Consider the following 18,911-nt stretch of genomic DNA (forward strand, 5'->3'; position numbering starts at 1 on the left):
ATATATATATATATATTGTGCTCAACAACCCGAATATTATCAGTATATTATTTATTGAATAATGTGATAGTAACTGATGTCATTATTTGAGTGGGTCTTTCCTGTAACACATACGCTGTAAAGTGTATATCTATTTCTTCACATCAAAAACTCGTGTAAAATCTATACACATTCACATTAAATATTTTTCACGTAGAGATGTTACAGTTAGGCCTCCAAATAATATTTAATGAGCATTGATTCACAGCAGTTATTCTGATTATGAACCTGTTATAAATTAAATATATAATTTTTCTTAAATTGGGCGTGCAATTGTGTGCTCGTGAATTGAAAAGTTAATTAAATGTACGTATAATTTGAATTATGTCAGAAATTTTTATTTTTATTTTTTTTTGCTTGTGACAAAATTGTCATCTAAATTTAAATTGCTAACAAATAATATGTTGACACCATTGTTTGTCATACAAGCAAATTAGTATTAAATTATGAGTAACAATTCAAATAATTTTTAATTAAAATAAATCTTACTGTATAAATAGTTGAACTTTATCGTAGTCAGAACATATGAAGTCGCTCCTAGAAGTTCCTTACCATTGAGGTAGCATGTAACATGTATCTCTGATATTTCTCCTAATATCTAAAATACAAATAATTTAGATGACAAAGGCTTCTCACCAACATGTTGGCATTAGTTGACTTTGCCCAGAATAATAATGTCAAATAAGCATGTCATCAAACCTTTCGATGTGATTTATTTTTTATAGTTGTCTTGATCTTATTCAAAAATCTGCAACATTAAAATATTTTTTTAATAAATCCTGATAGTGAATCCTTCTAATATAAAAAGTTAGATTTTAAGATGATATACCTCTAAATAGAATACATACACTTGTATTATATTGAATCACCAAGTATAGTTTCATAGCATAGATGCACGGGTAGATACTCTATAGAGTCAAAGAAACCATACAGAAATATCCGCTCAAGCTTACATAATATTACTGGAATACTCACTTCAAACATTGGATAGTAAGCATTGAAGAATATTACATAATATTACAGAAATACTTCACATAGGTCATTGAAGAATGCACTAATTTTGACTAATAGACTAAGTATCAGATTTGACAAGTCACTAAATACATTGGATAGTAAGCATTGTTAGAAAATGTGGTATTGATGGTTTTTATGTCGAATATCTTCCATGCTCCCACGTCAACTCAATGGCTCAAGTTGGACATATATTCTCTAAGAAATTTAAGACAATACATCCATTCACATAATGTTCTTCGTTGATCCAATGTTATATAACACTTAGCTTTTGATTTTATTATTTTATCTTCACGCGTCTATTAAAGTTCTCTCCCCCTCGTCCTAGAGTACTCCTTCAAGTTCAATCTCACTTTGATATTACCTTTAGTTTTGTTTTTAATATCCATCACGTTATTGAAGATATTATCATAATTTTTTTTAATATACATGACATCGAGATTATGTTTGATCAATTTGGTCCCCTAGTATGTAATATTCTAAAAAAATACTTTATTCTGCTCAATTATGCGTAACACCAACACCAAGAAGTTGATTTGAAACTAATTTTAGGCACTCGGAGATCTTCGGTATTCAATTAATCATCTACCATAAATTATTCTTAGGTATCCTCAAAGGAGGATTCGATTTTTCAACCCAATTTTTCCAGAAAACATCTCTATTTCTTCTTAATGGGTGATTGTAGATTAGAAACATGCGATGACAATCAAACCAATTTTTTTTCTCTTGTTTTAAGGTGAATACCTTAGAAAGATACAGTAAGAGCAACCTAATTTTCTTGTAGTGCTCTTAGTAGATAACATCCCAAAGCCGACAAATCACCAATCGTCCACATTAGGGTAACTTTAAGCTAAAAATTCTATTTCGTAGCAATATCATAATTAAGCACATTTATTTCTCATAATATTTGTAGCTCATCTATTAGAAGTTGTAAGTAAACATCAATTTTTCGCTCTAGGCTATGTGGATCTGACATAATTAATATAAAAAAAATAATGACATGACCATGCACATAATAAGAGGAAAGTTATATGACGTAATAATCATTAGTCAACATGACCAAGGAGTTATAGTCTGACTGTATGGTGTGAACACACCTACACATAAGCCAAGTCTAATGTTGTGTGATTCAACAACAAAATCGAGATAAGTATGATCAATTTTTTTTCATATTTCCTCATCGGGTATATGACTCAAAGAGTCGGTATTAACATTTTTGTAATCGTGTCATATCATGTGAGAAGCACTACACATAGAAATAAGTAATCTTTAAAGTAGTGAAATGAGAGGGAAGTAGAAGAGACTCTATGACACATTTTCTGTTTTTAAATTTTTCGATCCTTTGGTTTGAATATCTCAGCACTAAAAAATTTGCATTGCGTGTCTATTGTATTTGTTTTATAACACTGTGTGTAATCATTAACACAACAATTTATCTCTGTTATATTATCCTAATTTAAAAATTCTTTTTTTTTATGTAGAGGTCATCTAAAACTAAATTTTCCTTTGTGTTTATATCATTTAGTAATACTACAAATTGATTAAAACATTCACTACAATAATTTAGTTTATTATCGAATGTCAAATATCGTCGGTAATAATAGATAAACTATAGATAGTATATTCATTGTCAATTTAACGACGATAAAATTGACATAACAAAAACACTTATCGGTAATGAAATTGTTGACGAATTTAGCAACGATTTACGTTTGCCGGCAAATATTTGACGTGTAATAACCATCGCTCTAGATCCAAAAGTATGCCAAATTTAACCGCAGCTTAATTGCCGTTATATAAGTGACATAAGTACCATAGGAGAAGTGTTGCACTACCGTCGAAAAAGTGTCGCAGTTCCATTGATAAAATGTCGCTCAACCACCAGTTAACTGTAGGAATTTATTGATAGTTTTATCCATAACAAAAGTACAACACTTTGTTCGGATGTCGTTTGTTCAACAACCTGTTTGAAAACTATCAGAATATAATCAAAGGGTAGTAATACCTTCGAAAATCCATCGAAAACATGTACCATAAAAAAAAATAAAAAACCTCTTTCACACTACAATCTACACACCTATAATCGCAACTGTGCAATCAAAACAAAGTCCTACACAATAACTAAAATAATTAACACATAAATCATATTCAGAAATAAAAGAAAAACAATTGAATTAAATCAAATGATATGTACAACTGCACAATAAAAATAATGTTCGTTATCAATAAATTGTTTGATATACAAACAAACAAAAAATAACCCTATAGTCAACGTCCTCATCATCTTGTGTCATCTGCTCATCATCAACATCCTCAGCCTCATCCTGCACCGACTCCTTTTTTTTGCAGTTCATAACGCAACACCATTTTGATATATGCCCTCATCTCCGCACCACTTTGATCTCTGCGCTCATCTCCGATCTCAGGGCGGCTACCTAGAAAACAACTTGACGACACATCTCCTCCTCCCGTGAAGTGAGAGTAGATGCATCAGAAGTGCTAGAGGTCGAACAAACATCATAGGCTGGCGTGTGGGACACCAACCCGTAGACCCTGCTCTTCTTCTTCCCACTGACAGCCTCCCTTCAGGGATCTTACTCAGAAGGTTGGCGAGATGTGCCTGAACCACAACCCGATTGCTGAGATCGGCTCTCATTGAGCCTTTGGAATGCCTTGAACAAAGCATATGATTAATGAAAGTGCGGGACTAAATTATTTTTTATAGTTATTTGAATTTTATATTCCTTAATCTTGTAAATTACCTGGGTCGTCTGCAAGCCGCTGTCCACTTAGAATTGATCCGACTGCCGCCTATGAGTGTGCTTGTGTAACTCTGCAATAATTGGCTCTCGTCCATTTTCCAGTGTCTATCAATGTAATGGAATAGTTAGCATACATTTAATATATAATCAAATTTAATGCAAAATAATGACTCTTACTAGTCTCTTCTTGTACTTCATATGTGGGAGCGCTCTACCGGTGTGTTTCGACGACCACGTGCCCCTGCAGTTAGGGCGGCGATTCAGCTTTGCCTGCTCCCTCTTCCTCTAATACCTGAGAGAGTCTCAGACCCTGAGTAGTGCGACAAACACATCCTCACCTAGCCACAAGGGGCGCTCACGTGCCCAGCGTATATTGCTGAATTGGTCGAGTAGACGATCACTCGTCTTGCGCTCGAAGTTCCTACGGATGTGTGCCTCCTCCTCGGGAGGCCAAAACCATTGTTTCAATAAATTGAATTAAAAATTCTTATATTCATAAAAATAAATACAAAATTGTAATTACTGTGTTCGGGTTTATCTTAAACTCCCCAAACCACATATCCCGAGCTGTCATCAAAATCTCCATCCAGGATAAGTACGGTTGGTCGTACTTGCCTCTACCTTATTGGTAGGACTCACCTTAATATATGTTATGAGGTACTATTGGACTAGCTTCTTCTAGGATTTTTGATGACTTATTATGTTGAATAAAAGTTTTAACCTTCTAAAAAATGATTCAACTCAAATAAAAATAATCAACTCACTTTCAAAATTATAAAACTCAACTGAAAAATAGACTGGAGTTACCACTATACTTCCCAATATCTGGTGCTTTGGATTCCTCATCCAGTAACTTTCAATAAGAACAACTCTAAATTTGAGCCATCATTTTTCAGACTCTGAATAACAATTATGACATCTAATGTTATAGTCTATAAATTTAGTAGTTGTTATTTTAATCAACTATTACATTTTTAGTCATTGAAAGAGTGCTCACACTTCTATAAAGGTTGGATTTTATTTGTCACTAACAATACCAAGCTATTGCGCGCTAGAAATTTCTCAATGTAAGAGAAATCTTATGTCTTTGCTTGATATAATTTTCCAATATACACATATAGGAGTATAAATGACAAACAAATTTTTTAATGTGGAAAACTCCTGAAAAGAGAAAAAATTATGGAGTCTAGCCAAAATAATTCACTAGAAAATTGAAAGTATAGAGGTTCTATTTTCTTCACAATTAGGGAAGATGAGATTGCTAAAACTGATAAGCACAATTTTATAATAGCATTTTGACTGTAATTTCTATAATTGAGCTACAAGAATTGCAGTCGTTAGTTACAATAGCAATAGTTGGCTATAACAATCATTGGTGGGGGACAAATGTGGCATTTGGTGGTCTCCATCGAACTTTGGTGATTTAAGATAACTATCAGAACTTCAAAAATTCAACATTAATAATTAGTCCACTCTCTTCTCTTCTCCCCCCTCATCTAATGAAGATTGAGAGTCTATTTGGCCAATCTTCATAACACTTAATTGAACGGTCTTCATTGTTTTCTTTGATAACATGTAGTTTTTCAACATTTAAGTATCTTAACAACATCGAAATTATATGATCATAGGTTCATTGGTTTTCTCTCATTGAAATGTTTTATTTAATCAAAAGCATGTCGAATTATGAGATCATCTAGCCTTTCAATTGATACACAAAACCTTTGATCACACTTCAGGAGTTTAATGAGATCTTATTTGAGCTCAGCTTGTTTCACTTCTGTCTTTATTGAGTTATTATTTAGGCTCAATTTGTTTCACTTCTGTCTTTATAGAATTCTTCTTGTATTGATTATTAACTTATATTTTTCCTCAAAATGCATGGAGATTCATGTCTGATGACAAAAAAATCTTGATAAATTTTAGGCGTTACAAGTGCAAATATATAAGAATTGTCACATTTTGTTATTTTATATTAAGACTCTAATCACAATGCGTCAAGTGTAAGATTTAGCTCATCGTAAATTAAAATATTTATTTTTGTATAATTCGAGTTTGATGCAGTTCTGAATTAGTACTACTGATTTAATATTTTTTCCACTGAGCGAGCTACAGATCTATCGCTAACGGCGGCGTTTTGGCCGGCATCGAGCAAGGAATGGCGTGGTGCGCTGCTAGGTCCATGTCGTCGCCGATGATCGACCTCCGCCAGCTGCGCCGCCACGCGCCGCTTGCTGCTGGAATCTGCTGCGCTTCCTTCGTCGGATCAAGGTCCTTCTCCACCTCTGTTTCAAAGCCCTTTGCTTGCGCTAGCGCCTCCTTCTCCACGGCCGCCGGTACGATCTTAACCTTGTTCCAAGTATTTCCTGTAATTTGTTTAGTATTAATGACCATTCGGTAGATGCTTGCCAGTTTAGGTAAGGTAGGGGAAGCGAGGAGAGTTTGTGGTGGTCAAATTTCACTTCCAATAATCATGATTTGAAAACTCACGCTTAGAACATCGGGTCCTCAAAGCATAGATTAATTCGTTTAAGGTGATGCCATGATCATTTTAATGTAGACTTATTATTGCGTTTATGAACTTTAGATTTTATACCGATTGATGACAAGGAGCAACTACAGTGGAGATTATGGCATGACCATATATCTTCATTGGTTAGAAGGGAAGAAGAGATTACAGAAGATGAAACATGAAATTGGTAGGGCTAGAGAAGGAGAAAGAGAAAGAGAAAGAGGAGCTTCATGGCTAGAGACAAGAGGGAGGAATTCTTTTCTTGGATGGGATGCTCCAAGAAACTCCTTTTCTTATTCTATCGTCCACCATTGGAATTACATGGCCTACTATTTTATTTAGAATCATAGGCTTTATTAAAAATAACAAAACTATCCTTGAAAATATAATAATTTTTTTAGAGGAATTTTTCTTGAGCATTCCATATAGATTGAGCTTTAGTTGCTTTGAAAGTGGATTAATTTGGAGGTTTTGCCCTTATGTCATGGGTTTGTAGCTTAGAAGTTTCCTTTTATTACATTGCTGATTAGGAAAAGGATGTCATTAGTTCCAATGCTTCATTTTAGAGGTGTTCTACATCTGTTATGAGCTTGTTGCTTAAATTTTCCTCTTTTTATGTTAGTTATCATGAAAAAGATAGTTCCCGCGAACTCTATAAGTATTGCCCTCAAGTTAATTATCAGTTTGATAGAACCGGGTATTTACGTACATAGTACACAATTCTCATGTATTTACATATCTCACGCGTAAACTTTCATATTTACACACATAGCACTCAAATTATTAATATCACATAAAAATATCACTATTAACATTTTTTAAAAGTGAAATACTTTTTTTCTTGCATATGTTTAAAGCATCAATGTGCTATATATGTAAATATGAAAACTTGGGTTTGAGATTTGTAAATACATAAGAATTTTGTGCTACTTATGTAAATTTCCTTGTTTCTTACATACTGAAGATCATTTTCTTCCTTGACATCAGAGAAAAAAGAAGCTATTAAGACAGAAAAGGCTCCTGCTGCTTTGGGACCATATTCACAGGCTATTAAAGCGAATAATTTCCTTTTTGTCTCTGGTGTTCTAGGCCTAATTCCTGAGGTTTGTTATCTTTTTAATATGGCTTCTCCTTCTTCTATAAGTTGGTGATTGACTTTTACCATTTTGTATTGGATGTGTAGGTGTTACATTTTGTTAATTTATTGTAAATTTGATATACAGACTGGGAAATTTGTGTCTGATAGCATAGAGGAGCAAACTGAGCAGGTAAGTGAATTTATTAACTTTTACTTTTTACTTTCTTCAATAGCAGCTTTTTTCAATCTATGGTTAAGCTTTTGTTAAATAAAATGAAGTTGAAGTTGTAGGCTTAGTTGGATGGGTGTTATTCCTTTATCTGGCATGCACTAAATTCTAGCATTACTTGGATTTGTTCTATCATTGTCTCTATTGCGTGCTAGGAACAGTTTCAAACTCAGGTTGGACTTGGATAGATGAGTTTTTTTGTAGCTGATAATATATCCTGCTCACAATAAGTGTAAATATGATGTTAGGAGGCCAGGTCAGGGATTTTATTTTAAACCTTTTGCGGCCCAAATTAGTGGCTAAGCTTGTGGTGAATATAAACTAAAATTAATTCAGCTAAAGTTTCCCATATGATGAAGAAATGCGACCTCTGAGAGAGCACCATCCAAGGGCAAAAAGAGTTAAACATGGGCCTTAGCCATGCCCCGAGATATTTATAAAAGCCTAGATAAAGGGTGCCTTATAGCTCAACGAAACATAAGCTGAAAAGATGAGCTGCCTTGCATGCAAGATTTATGCTGGATCAAAGTGCCTTTGTTTTAAGGCAATAGAGAGTCATTTTAGTCCTTTGATTGCCGAACCATAAAAAGCCATGATATATCATCCTCGAGGTTTATGCTGAACTTCATACCTCGACCTAGAAGGACCATGTTGTGCAAAGATCATAGAAGTATGTGACACGAGGGCTGGGTGGGATCCTGGATTGGTTCCGTCCAGGTTGAGGGAAAGCCGGTCAGCCCTTTTTAGGCCTAGGGTTGCCGTCCAATTGAAGTTGGGCCCACTCCTAATAATATTAGGTCTTAAATATATTTTTGATGTTTAGGGCTTAGTTTTTTATTTTTTTGAGCTTGTAGAGGAGTCATCGACTCCTTTTTTCTCTTTCTAGAGTTGTATCTTAGGGTTTCAAATGGTGCTCCGACTATATATTGGTCTCTACGCGATGTTTATTCTTCGTATACCTTTCCTCCATCGTTTCACGCATCACTCCCAAATTCCCTTCATTGTTTGTCTGTTGCTGCCTCTCAGAAAATAAGAAACTTACTGTTTTTTGTATCCAATTTGCCGCCTCCGCCTAGGGACAACAGTTGTTTTGTTGTCCACTCGAAATAACCTACCCATGACTGTACCTGCTTGGCTCCTTGCTGCAGCCACCCCGAACTACTAGCCCCACGACTATTTTGGAACACATCCTTGCTGTCGCTGCCCCGAACAAACGTCACACTACTATTCCTGCTAATTGATGTTTGCAGCTTGCTATGCGCCTCCTTGCCTCCACCATCAAGGTCCAAATCCCAACAAGCACCACCTACACCCTATTCTTTAGTATGTCCCGTTATCATTCGCTCTCCGTTTGTCATATTTCCAATTTCTAAATTCTATAAAAAACCTAGCGGTTTTGTTTTTTTTCTCCTCATCTTATTTTCATATCAGTTTTTATATCATTTGGTATCAGATGTAGCTCAACTCTAGTTTCATCTTTGGGTAACCTAAACTCACCAAACCATAGGCAAGTCTTGATCTAACCCTATTCCCCCTTGCTGATTTTCAAAATTAGCAACCCTTATTTTTTTTCTGCACCTTAAATCGCCCTATACATCCACTTTCATCTCCCGAACTTAAACCCTAGCCATGCCACCAAGGAGACAAGTGTCGGAAGTTGATCAGTAACTTATCATGGAAGAGATGCAGCGGAAATCCGCCGACTTTAGCAAAAGATTTGTTGAAATTGAGGAAAGGACCATAGAGAGATCACCTACACCCTATTCTTTAGTATTTCCCGTTATTATTTGATTTTAGTTTATTGTATTTTCAATTTATGACTTCTATAAAATTACTAGTGATTGTGTTTTGATTCTCCTCACCTTATTTCCATATCAATTTTAGTATCATCTGGTATCAGATGTAGCTCAACCCTAGTTCCATTTTAGGGTGATCTAAACTCACCAAATCATAGCCAAGTCTTGACCTAACCCTAATCCCCCTTACTGATTTCAAAATCAGCAACCCTAATTTTTTTCTGCACCCTAAATTGTCATATATATCCTCTTTCACCTCTCAAACTTAAACCCTACCATGCCACCGAGGAGATAAGTGTCGTAAGTCGATCGGTACCTTATAATGGAAGAGAAGCAGCTAGAAATATGCTGACTTCAGCAAAGACTTGCTAAAATTGAGGAAGAGACCAATGTAGAGATCACCATCAATCGTGATAGTAAGATTCAAAGAAAAGGAGAAAATTTTGGATCCCGCCCATAGGGATGATTCCAGTGAACAGGATGACAGGCCACGACACTTTGAGATTCAGTATCAGAGGAGGCCAAGGGATATAATGATTTTTGGAGGACATGGAAAAATGGGGGTGAAGGTAGACTTACCGGATTTTGAGGGTAGGATGAATCCAGATGATTTCTTTGAGTGGTTGCACACTATTGAGAGAATTGAATATAAGGATGTAATATTTGACAGGCGGGAGAAACTTGCTGCCATAAATCTGTATAAGTGTCTTTTTGTGGCGGGATAATTTGAAGAGAGTGAGACAGAAAATGTAAGAACAAGTGCACTAGTTAGGAGATAATGAATAATGAGATGTAGTGGAAATACATACCCTTATACTTATGCTAGGACGTATTATTGAGGCTGCATCACTTACATCAGGGGGAGTTGTCCGTAGAGGAGTTCACAACGGAGTTTGAGCAGCTCATGCTGAAATGTGAGTTGAGGGAGTCAGAGAAGAATATCATAGCCATGTATTTAGGAGTCCTGAAGTCGGCCATCAGGCATGTCGTTCAACTGCAGTCTTAATGGTCATTGAGTGATGTTCAGATATTAGCTCTGAAGGTGAAGAAACAACATAATAGCTTAGGACTCCACCGTCATTCAAACAGTCGCCCACAGTAGGAGCCAGTATGAGTGCACCTAAAGAAGTTGTGAAAACTATTCAGAAAGATGATAGAGCTAATTGGAATTGGAAGAAGCCTGAGAGTAGTACACCCAATATAGTGCCAACAAGGAAGTGTTTTAGATTTCATGAGTTTGGATACATCGTCTTCTTGAGTTCTTTTTACTGAGCAGAGAGCATTAGAAGAAGTGGATGGTGGTACTGGAGACGTAGAAGATAGTGAGGATGTGCAGGAGAAGTAGCTTCCTGCTGTTGAGGGGGGGATGGCTGGTTTCATTCAAACAAAAGCTATAAGAGAGCAGTAGTGGCTTCACCACAACATCTTTTATACCCATTGCACTATGAAGGGAAATGTGAGCAACCTTATCATCGATAGAGATAGTTGTGAGAATATGATGGCTACACAGATGGTGGACAAGTCAAGTTTCACTATTCAGAGACATTCCCAACCATATTTCTTACCTTGGAATAAAAGGTGTGGGAGGAATATAATTTTGTTATAATTTGTGGAAATAATTAACTTAAGTTAACATCACCTTTAGCACTAAAGAAAGGAAGGAGGATTTATGAACTCGTCACTAATGAATATAGTGATATTAGCAATGCCTGATAACTATAGGAAATTTAAAAAATGGCCCCCGTCTTTTTTTCTTGAATTAATATAATATATAACATGATAGAAAATTCAATTAAGATATGTTACAATAATACTATCATAAATCAAAGAAGACTAAATAAATGTGTATCAAATAATTAAATGGAGTTTTTATATAGGACATTAATTGGATGATTATAGTTAATGCATCTATCTTTTTATTTGCCCCTCAAGAAGAGGCTTCATTCAAAGAGTTGATCTTTATATTCAATGAACATTTGGAATTAGTTTGATGAGAGCATCTGCTAGTTGATCATCAGATGAAACATGTGCCACATGAAGGGCATTACTTTGGATTCGTTCTCAAATAAAATAATAATCAATAGCCATGCATTTCATCTATTAATGAAGAAAAGATTAATATAGATTCAAGTATTGATGAGTGACACTCACGTTGTCACAGTAGATTATTGGCACCCCTGAGAATGTGAATTAGTTTATTGACCAGGGAGTATACTCAGCGAAGTTTAATAGCTAAGGCAGCCATAGAGTAATTTAGTTTTTGCAGGAGAGCAGGGTATGCTATTTTGTTCCTTGCCATGCCAAGTGATTGTTTTGAACTAAGATACATAATGTGGCCACTTGTAAATGTGAGGTTTTCTTTATTATCCACGCCTAATTTCCATAAAATAAGGGATGAAGTTGGAGTGATCAATCACGGTGAAGGAGAATTCCAAGATTAATACTTCCACATAGAAGCGTAGTAGCTATTTTGATGTGGTCCAATAGTTAATAATGTGGTGATGCATAAAATGAGTCGATTTATAAATCATGAAAGTTATGTTTGGGGACCAGAGCTAAGTAATGTAGACTGTCCTGAAAGAGCTGTGTAACTAGTTGGATCAGTGAGTGCAAAACTTGAGGGAAGAGCAAGTGTTGGTGAGGTAGCAAGTAGTGCAGTCACAGGAGTTGCATCCATCATCTTAGCAGAAGCAAGGAGATTGAATATATACAAATGCTTGGATAAAGGTTCATGTTGATGAAGAACATACTAAACAACTTCCATATGCAATAGCCCGGGGACCTTCAATAGAGACTTGTTGGGCAAAAAGGGTGACAGTATCAGAGTTAACTATGATAATATTATAAGTAAAAGAAACTAAAAAAATAAATAATTATATCACTAATATTGAAGAGAAAGAGAGACTCATCAGTCAAAGAGCTAGTGTAGCTTGAAGTAATTAGAATATATTGTAGCTCATAATAATAGTGGATTGGGGTTTGTTTGAGTCTATTTATTGCCTTTGTGAAGTTTGCATTCATATTTGAGATGATCTATATTGATGAAGTCCAGGGGCTAGATCAAGAAGACATCCTCAGAGAAATGAATTTTAAGAAGAGCATTGTTGACATAAAATTGATGACAAGATCACCGTCGGCTGACAACTGAGATGCAGCAATACAATGGAAGACTCTACAATTTGGTTGAAGTTGTCATGATAGTCAAACCTTAGCTTTTCTAACAAAGTGTTGTATCTTTCAACAGAGCCATCAAAGATATGTTTGATCCAAAAGATCTACACGTAGTCAATTAGTGTTTGAGTGGAGGCGGGGGGGATAAGTTGTCATGTTCCATTATAAATAAGAGAATCATATTCATTTGGCGTGAGCCTCGCAAGTTATGTATTTTGAATGCTTTGGTTTATAGTGGTTGGTCAAGGTTAGGTGATTGTTTTAGTTTGGATTTAAAAGTGGGTTTTGGATTTGTTTATGAATGTTGTTTCTAGTTCAGGTGGTTAATGGGTGACGGTGTTACGATGGCAGGGGGTTGGGCAGGTGTTGTTGAGTAAGAGTCTCAAGCTTTCTTTTTAAGGAGGTGGAGGTTTGCTTGAGGCTATATATGGCTTTTTGAAGCTTACAAATGTACATCTGGAATGATCTATATTGATGAAGCCTAGGGGTTAAGAAGACATTCCCAGAGAGATGGATTGGAGAAGCCATTGTTGACATCAATTTGACCAGAGACCATTGTCAATTGACGGTCATGCTGAGAACTAGCAGTACAATGGGAGACATTACGTTTAGGTTAAAGATTTCATGATATTCATCCCTCTGTCGTTAGTGAAAACCTTCAGTCACTAATCAAATAATGTATCATTAAATAAAACCTTCAAAGTTATGTTTGATCCAGAGAATCTACTTATAGTCGGTTAGATTTATAGTGGGTCTGGGAGGACAAGTTCTCATGTTCCATTATAAACAATAGCAACTATATTCATTCGGCATGGCCTTCTGGTTAATTTTGATCTTTGAGTACTTGGGTTACAGTGGTTGGTTCAAGGTTCCGTGATTGGTTTAGTTTGTTGCGAGAGTGAGTTTTTGGTTTGGTTTATGTTATTTTTAGTTAAGATGGTCAATGAGTGAATTTTGCTGTGATGGGAGAGGTCTGGGTGAGTGACATGGTGGGAGGTGGGTGGGGGAAAGTGTCTTAAGGTGATGGAGATGAAGAAGTTAAGATTCTATAAACATACATGATGGGATAAATTTTGGATGTGGTGGTTTCAAGAATGAGATAGCTACTTTTAGCGAGGGAGTAGCCAATTAAGATACAAGGTTTGGAGCAAGATTCACTTTTTTTTGTGATACACTAACAAATTTAAGTGTAGCAGAGGTGGCCAAACAGAGTCTAGAATAGTTGGGAGGCAAGCCAAAGAGTCATTCATATAAACAGAAGAGGTCAACTTTGGGGCTCCCAAATGACTTATAAGTTAGATTCTCATACAAAATATATGAGTGCAGTGAGGTGGAATGTCCATATGAGACACGACAGACAAATTTTGACAATATATTGGCGATGTCTTTAAGAATCCACTATGTTTAGGCATGTGTGGTGGGCTAGTGAGATGAGAGATGACATTAGTGAAGTGTAATAATGTGCCAAGACTCTGATACTTGCCACCATCATTTGAGTGTAGATCATTTGAGTGTAGTGATTTGTTCGGGTTCGAAGTGTTTTTCCACTAAGGCTTTGAAGCCAATAAAGGCAATCATAAACATAGATTTTTAGTTAAATGGATAATATTGGATGCATTTAGTGTGGTAATTGGCAGTAATGATTTATTTGAATCCATCACATGATTAATCAGGTGAGATCCATACGTTTGAAGACAATATTTCAAAAGGTTAACAAGATACAATTGTGGAGCGAAAAATGGAAGTTTATAACTTTCATTGTAGTGACAGATATTGTAATAGAGAGGTGATGAAAAATTGAATGAAAAGTCTAGATTGAACTAAGAAAGAACATATTTAAGAATTGAAATTGAGAGAGGGCCTGATTCATGATGCCACTCGGATGAAGTGTTTTGACATTAAAAAAACAACAAGTGGAGATAATTGGTGTGAAGAGAATATGGTTATTTATGCACAGCATTTTTGGTTTGCTTCATTAGAGTGTCCCCATGTGTAGATCCTTCACATTGTAAGTAGCGGTTAGAAACTTGAGTGATACATGATCTGAATGGCATGGTTACTAAATAAAAATAATGTTCTTTTTACATGCTAGGTTGAATTATGGAGGTCAACATTGGAGTTTAAAGGCCTTCGTTTGAGTAGGTTTGAGTAGATCTACATGGAATGTAATTTTAGTAGTAGTAGCTCTGGCAGCAGAGTTGTAACTATGGGTGATCAAATCATTGAAAGGTGCAAACATTTGAGTGTGCCTACATTGGGTCTACTTTTCAAAGTGATGGTGATATAGAGGGGGATGTTATTAGTAGAATTCATGTTGGTTGGTTGAAGTAAATGAATGCAGCAGGCCTATTGTGTGATAATAAAGTACAGCTTAGACTTGAAGGAAAATTTTATAAGATGGTGAGACTTGCAATGCTTTATAGGGTAGAATGTTGGCCGTCAAAAGAGAAGCATAAAACAAAATTAAGTGTTGCTTAGATGAGAATGCTTAGGTGGATGAGTGGCTTGACACTTAGAGACAAAATGTGAAATGAATCTCTCAGTGAAAGGGTTGGTATAGCTCCAGTTGCAGATAAGATTAGAGAGAACCGTCTTAGATGGTTTGTATTAGATTCAACTTATGTTTAGAAAAGCAGAGGTAGAACTAAAAAAATTTGGGCATATTATATAAAATATATCTTAATCTATTATAATTAAATGAAAATATGATACACAATAGGAGAAAAAGGATAAAGGCTTGTTGTTTTACATGCTAGGTTGGCAAAGAATATTATTCAAGAAAAAAATTACTATAGATAAATGTTAAAAGATTTGGATCCATCATATCATCTCCAATTATAATATTTTCAAAACAATTGGTTGAAGTGTGATATGAGTGATTGCACAGTTTAATAGTCATGTGATGAAAAGCACCGCTATCTAGCATCCATGTAAGAGTGACTAGACCATTTTTGGTAGCAGAGTGGGTGCATAGCTTCTGTGAGGTCGGTCAGCCCTGAGAGTGAGGTTCTGATGAGCAGAATTTAGTTGTGGATTTGGAGGAGACCCGTCGAATATCAGTGTATTATTTGATTGAAGGTTGCTTGCTTAATAATAACCAAGATATGATTGGGGATGCTGCAATCATTAGAGTGAGTTGTTTTATATGAACTACGAGGGCTTGAGGCTGGAGTGGTGGCGGACACTGCTAATTGTCCGAGGAAGTCATTGGGCTAGCAATATTTGAGGTGTTTGGGTCTTCAGAATGAAATAAAAAGTGCACAGAGGGGAGAAGTCAAGAGAATTTGCAGTGTAGAAGGGTATCAATGTAAGGATTGCGCGTAGATGCACTTTAGACCATACAATTGGAGTTGCTTGGTGATGGTGAAGGTAGGGATTAATGACTGAGATCTTGAATTTGGGTTGGTTTAAGACCTGCGATCAACATTTGAACAAGGAAAGCTTTGTGGCATGGTAGGGTGAAATTCTAAAGCACAACATGCTACGACTCACATTTATTTGCTAGCAATTGGTGTCCACGACACGTTTTGGTGGGAGACTGAGACCAGGTAGTGATAGACGTTGCTTAGATTTACAACATAGTCTTATTGGTGGTGTTCCAACTGGTCATTGAGGTTTAATTGGGGGTCAAAGTCAGCAGTTAGAGGTGATGGTTGGCAGAGGGTTGGTGCCTATTGTGATGGACATTGTCAAAGGGATCAAATTTGGGCTTTGGGCCACGTACTGAGAGAAGGATCTGTGCATTTACATGCATACCACCCAATTCTAATGTATTTACATATCTAACACCTATAATTCTATTTTTACATTTATACCGCCCAAATCTTTCATATCACATCAAACGTGCCACTATTTTAACTTTTAAAAAGTGAAATACACCTTTTGATGCATGGTGGGTGGCATTGCCATATTTAAAAATTGAAGTTTAAGTGTTAGATATGTGAATATATAAGAAATGAGTGGTATGCTTGTAAAATCTTCCTTAAACTTATTAACATTTGTCAATTCATGGATGAAATATCTCTATTACCTGCAATCCTTGTGTATCAGAACATGATTTTATGCTTCGTTTGCAATGTTTCACACACAATACCTTGTTATTAGGACCACAACTAGGGGGTGTCAAATCGGTTTCAAGAGTTAGGTTCAGGTCTGATTTAAAATTAAGCCAACCTGAAACTGCTCGACCCAAGCCCGACACGAGTATTAAGCATCTCAGAAAGTCCAACCCTAACCCTACCCGTATAACCCAAACATAAGACATAACAGCTATTCGGGTCAATCTCTAGTCAGTTTCAAGCTAGAATGTTGATTTCGTGTCAATTTGGGTTAGCGGGTTGGTTTTGGGTAGACGGTCAATCTGTACCCAACCAAAAAATAATTCAGCTCAATCTGAACCCGGATAGAGTTCGGGTAGCGTGTCGGCATGATTCATTTTCTCATATTGGATGTTCAAAACTTAAAATCAATGTAGGGCTGTTATAATTACTCCTGCATGTTGTGATTTTAGGTTCTGAAAAACATGGGGGAAATACTTGAAGCCAGTGGTGCAGGCTATTCTTCTGTCGTTAAGACTACAATCATGTAATAGATTTAGTTCCTTTTTTTTTGTCCCATAAGCATCAACTACATGAAGGAGATTTATTTTCTGCTAGCTATAATTCTTGTTCTTTTGACAGGTTAGCTGACCTGAAGGATTTCAAAAAGGTTAATGAGATTTATTCCAAATGTGAGTTCCTTATATTTATTTTTCTCTGATTTTCATGCTTTTTTATTTGAAAATAGGTGAAAAAACAGCGAAAATAACAGCAAAATAGTAAAGAAGATTAATTCTTTAACACTTCAGTAATTTTATGCTTATCCCCTTAATACTTGTTACGTTTAAATCACACAAAAAAGCATCACTAATATTACTTTTTTCTCAATAAAATATTTTAATGTGATTTAGGGTGTAAACAAGCCGAACATGAGCGAGCCCAGTCTCAGTCGCTCGTGTTCGGCTCATTTATATTTTGAACCCAAAAAGTGTCTTCGTGTTCGGCTCGCTAAGCAAATGAGCCGAACACGAGCTGTTCGCGAACAAAGTCATTTTGATAACCCTAATCACGCAATTGTAGGATGTTAACGTTTAGGGCAAGATTTAAATCTTATTGTTTATATTAAAACATTATTTGAATATAATTTGATATATTTTTATTCTATTTTTTTAATTAATAATTTTAATTGATTATAAATCTTTATAGCCTTGTAGTTAATTAGATTTTTTTAAAAATAATGCCAAAACGAGCCGAACGCGAACGAACAAATTTTTTTTCGTGTTCGGCTCGTTTATATATCGAGCACAAAAAAGTGTGTGTTCGGCTTGTTAACTTGGCGAACAAACAAATCGAACACGAGCTTCTTAACGAGCCGAACACAAGTTGTTCGTGAACAATGGGCCATTTTGACAGCCCTAAATGTGATTGTGACACTATACTAAATATCAATGTTAATGCGCTATTCATATAAATACAAAAGAATTGCATGGTATGCATATAAATTTTCATATGTTTTATTGTGGGGGTTTTAACTGCCGTAATAATCTCGAATACTATGTGAAGATGATGCAAAAAAGCATCACTAATATTCGTTTTTTCTAAATGAAATATATCATTTTATGCATATATTTTGATGTGATTGTGACTCTAAATCTATATTATAAGTAAATCAATGATCTAATCTTTGTAGCGTTTTTCTCTTCACTGAGCGAATTAGGCGCTATAACTCAACATTTTCTGTCATAACTTGCTTACACGAGCAACACGAGAGTAAAAGCTACTGCAAGAAAATGATTCCTTATAGGGAAATTTACATACATACCAACACTTTCTATATATTTACATATCTAACACCAAAACTTAAATATTTCTAGTATCAATGCATTTCACTTTTATAAAGTATGTGATACTAGAAATATTTAAGTTTGGGTGTTAGATTTGTAAATACATAAAAATTATATTTTTATGGAAATGCATCTTCCTTACAACTCTATGATGGTTTCAGATTTCTCAGCTCCTGCACCTGCTCGCTCTACCTATCAAGTGGCAGCATTGCCAATGGATGCAAGGATTGAAATTGAGTGCATAGCAGCACTGTAGAAGAGCCTCCCTCTCTCCCATTTTCTGAAATCCACTGAATAAATATTTAATTTTGCTTTTTTTAAGCTCATTTTGGACCTTAAAAACTAATTATTCCGAAATCAATTGTCTTCTAATGTTCTGATTTGAGTTCTTATTTTGAATTCAGCTGTGAGGCAATTCGCTCATAAAATTTTCAT

The 18,911-nt window shown here is 35.5% G+C and overlaps 1 protein-coding gene across 1 annotated transcript; it reads left to right on the top strand.

Annotated features, from left to right (window-relative positions):
* Positions 1 to 5,874: 5,874 nt before the first annotated feature.
* Positions 5,875 to 18,879, top strand: LOC110034062 (reactive Intermediate Deaminase A, chloroplastic). The gene is made up of 6 exons (XM_020738309.1): positions 5,875 to 6,145; positions 7,309 to 7,424; positions 7,545 to 7,589; positions 17,106 to 17,179; positions 17,275 to 17,324; positions 18,638 to 18,879. Exons 1-6 carry the CDS (start codon positions 5,968 to 5,970, stop codon positions 18,730 to 18,732), a joined length of 558 nt encoding a protein of 185 aa, XP_020593968.1. The 5' UTR covers positions 5,875 to 5,967; the 3' UTR covers positions 18,733 to 18,879.
* The last annotated feature ends 32 nt before the right edge of the window (positions 18,880 to 18,911 follow it).

The sequence above is a fragment of the Phalaenopsis equestris genome, unplaced genomic scaffold (genome assembly GCF_001263595.1).
Source record: "Phalaenopsis equestris unplaced genomic scaffold, ASM126359v1 Scaffold001343, whole genome shotgun sequence".
NCBI classification, from domain to species: Eukaryota; Viridiplantae; Streptophyta; class Magnoliopsida; order Asparagales; family Orchidaceae; genus Phalaenopsis; species Phalaenopsis equestris.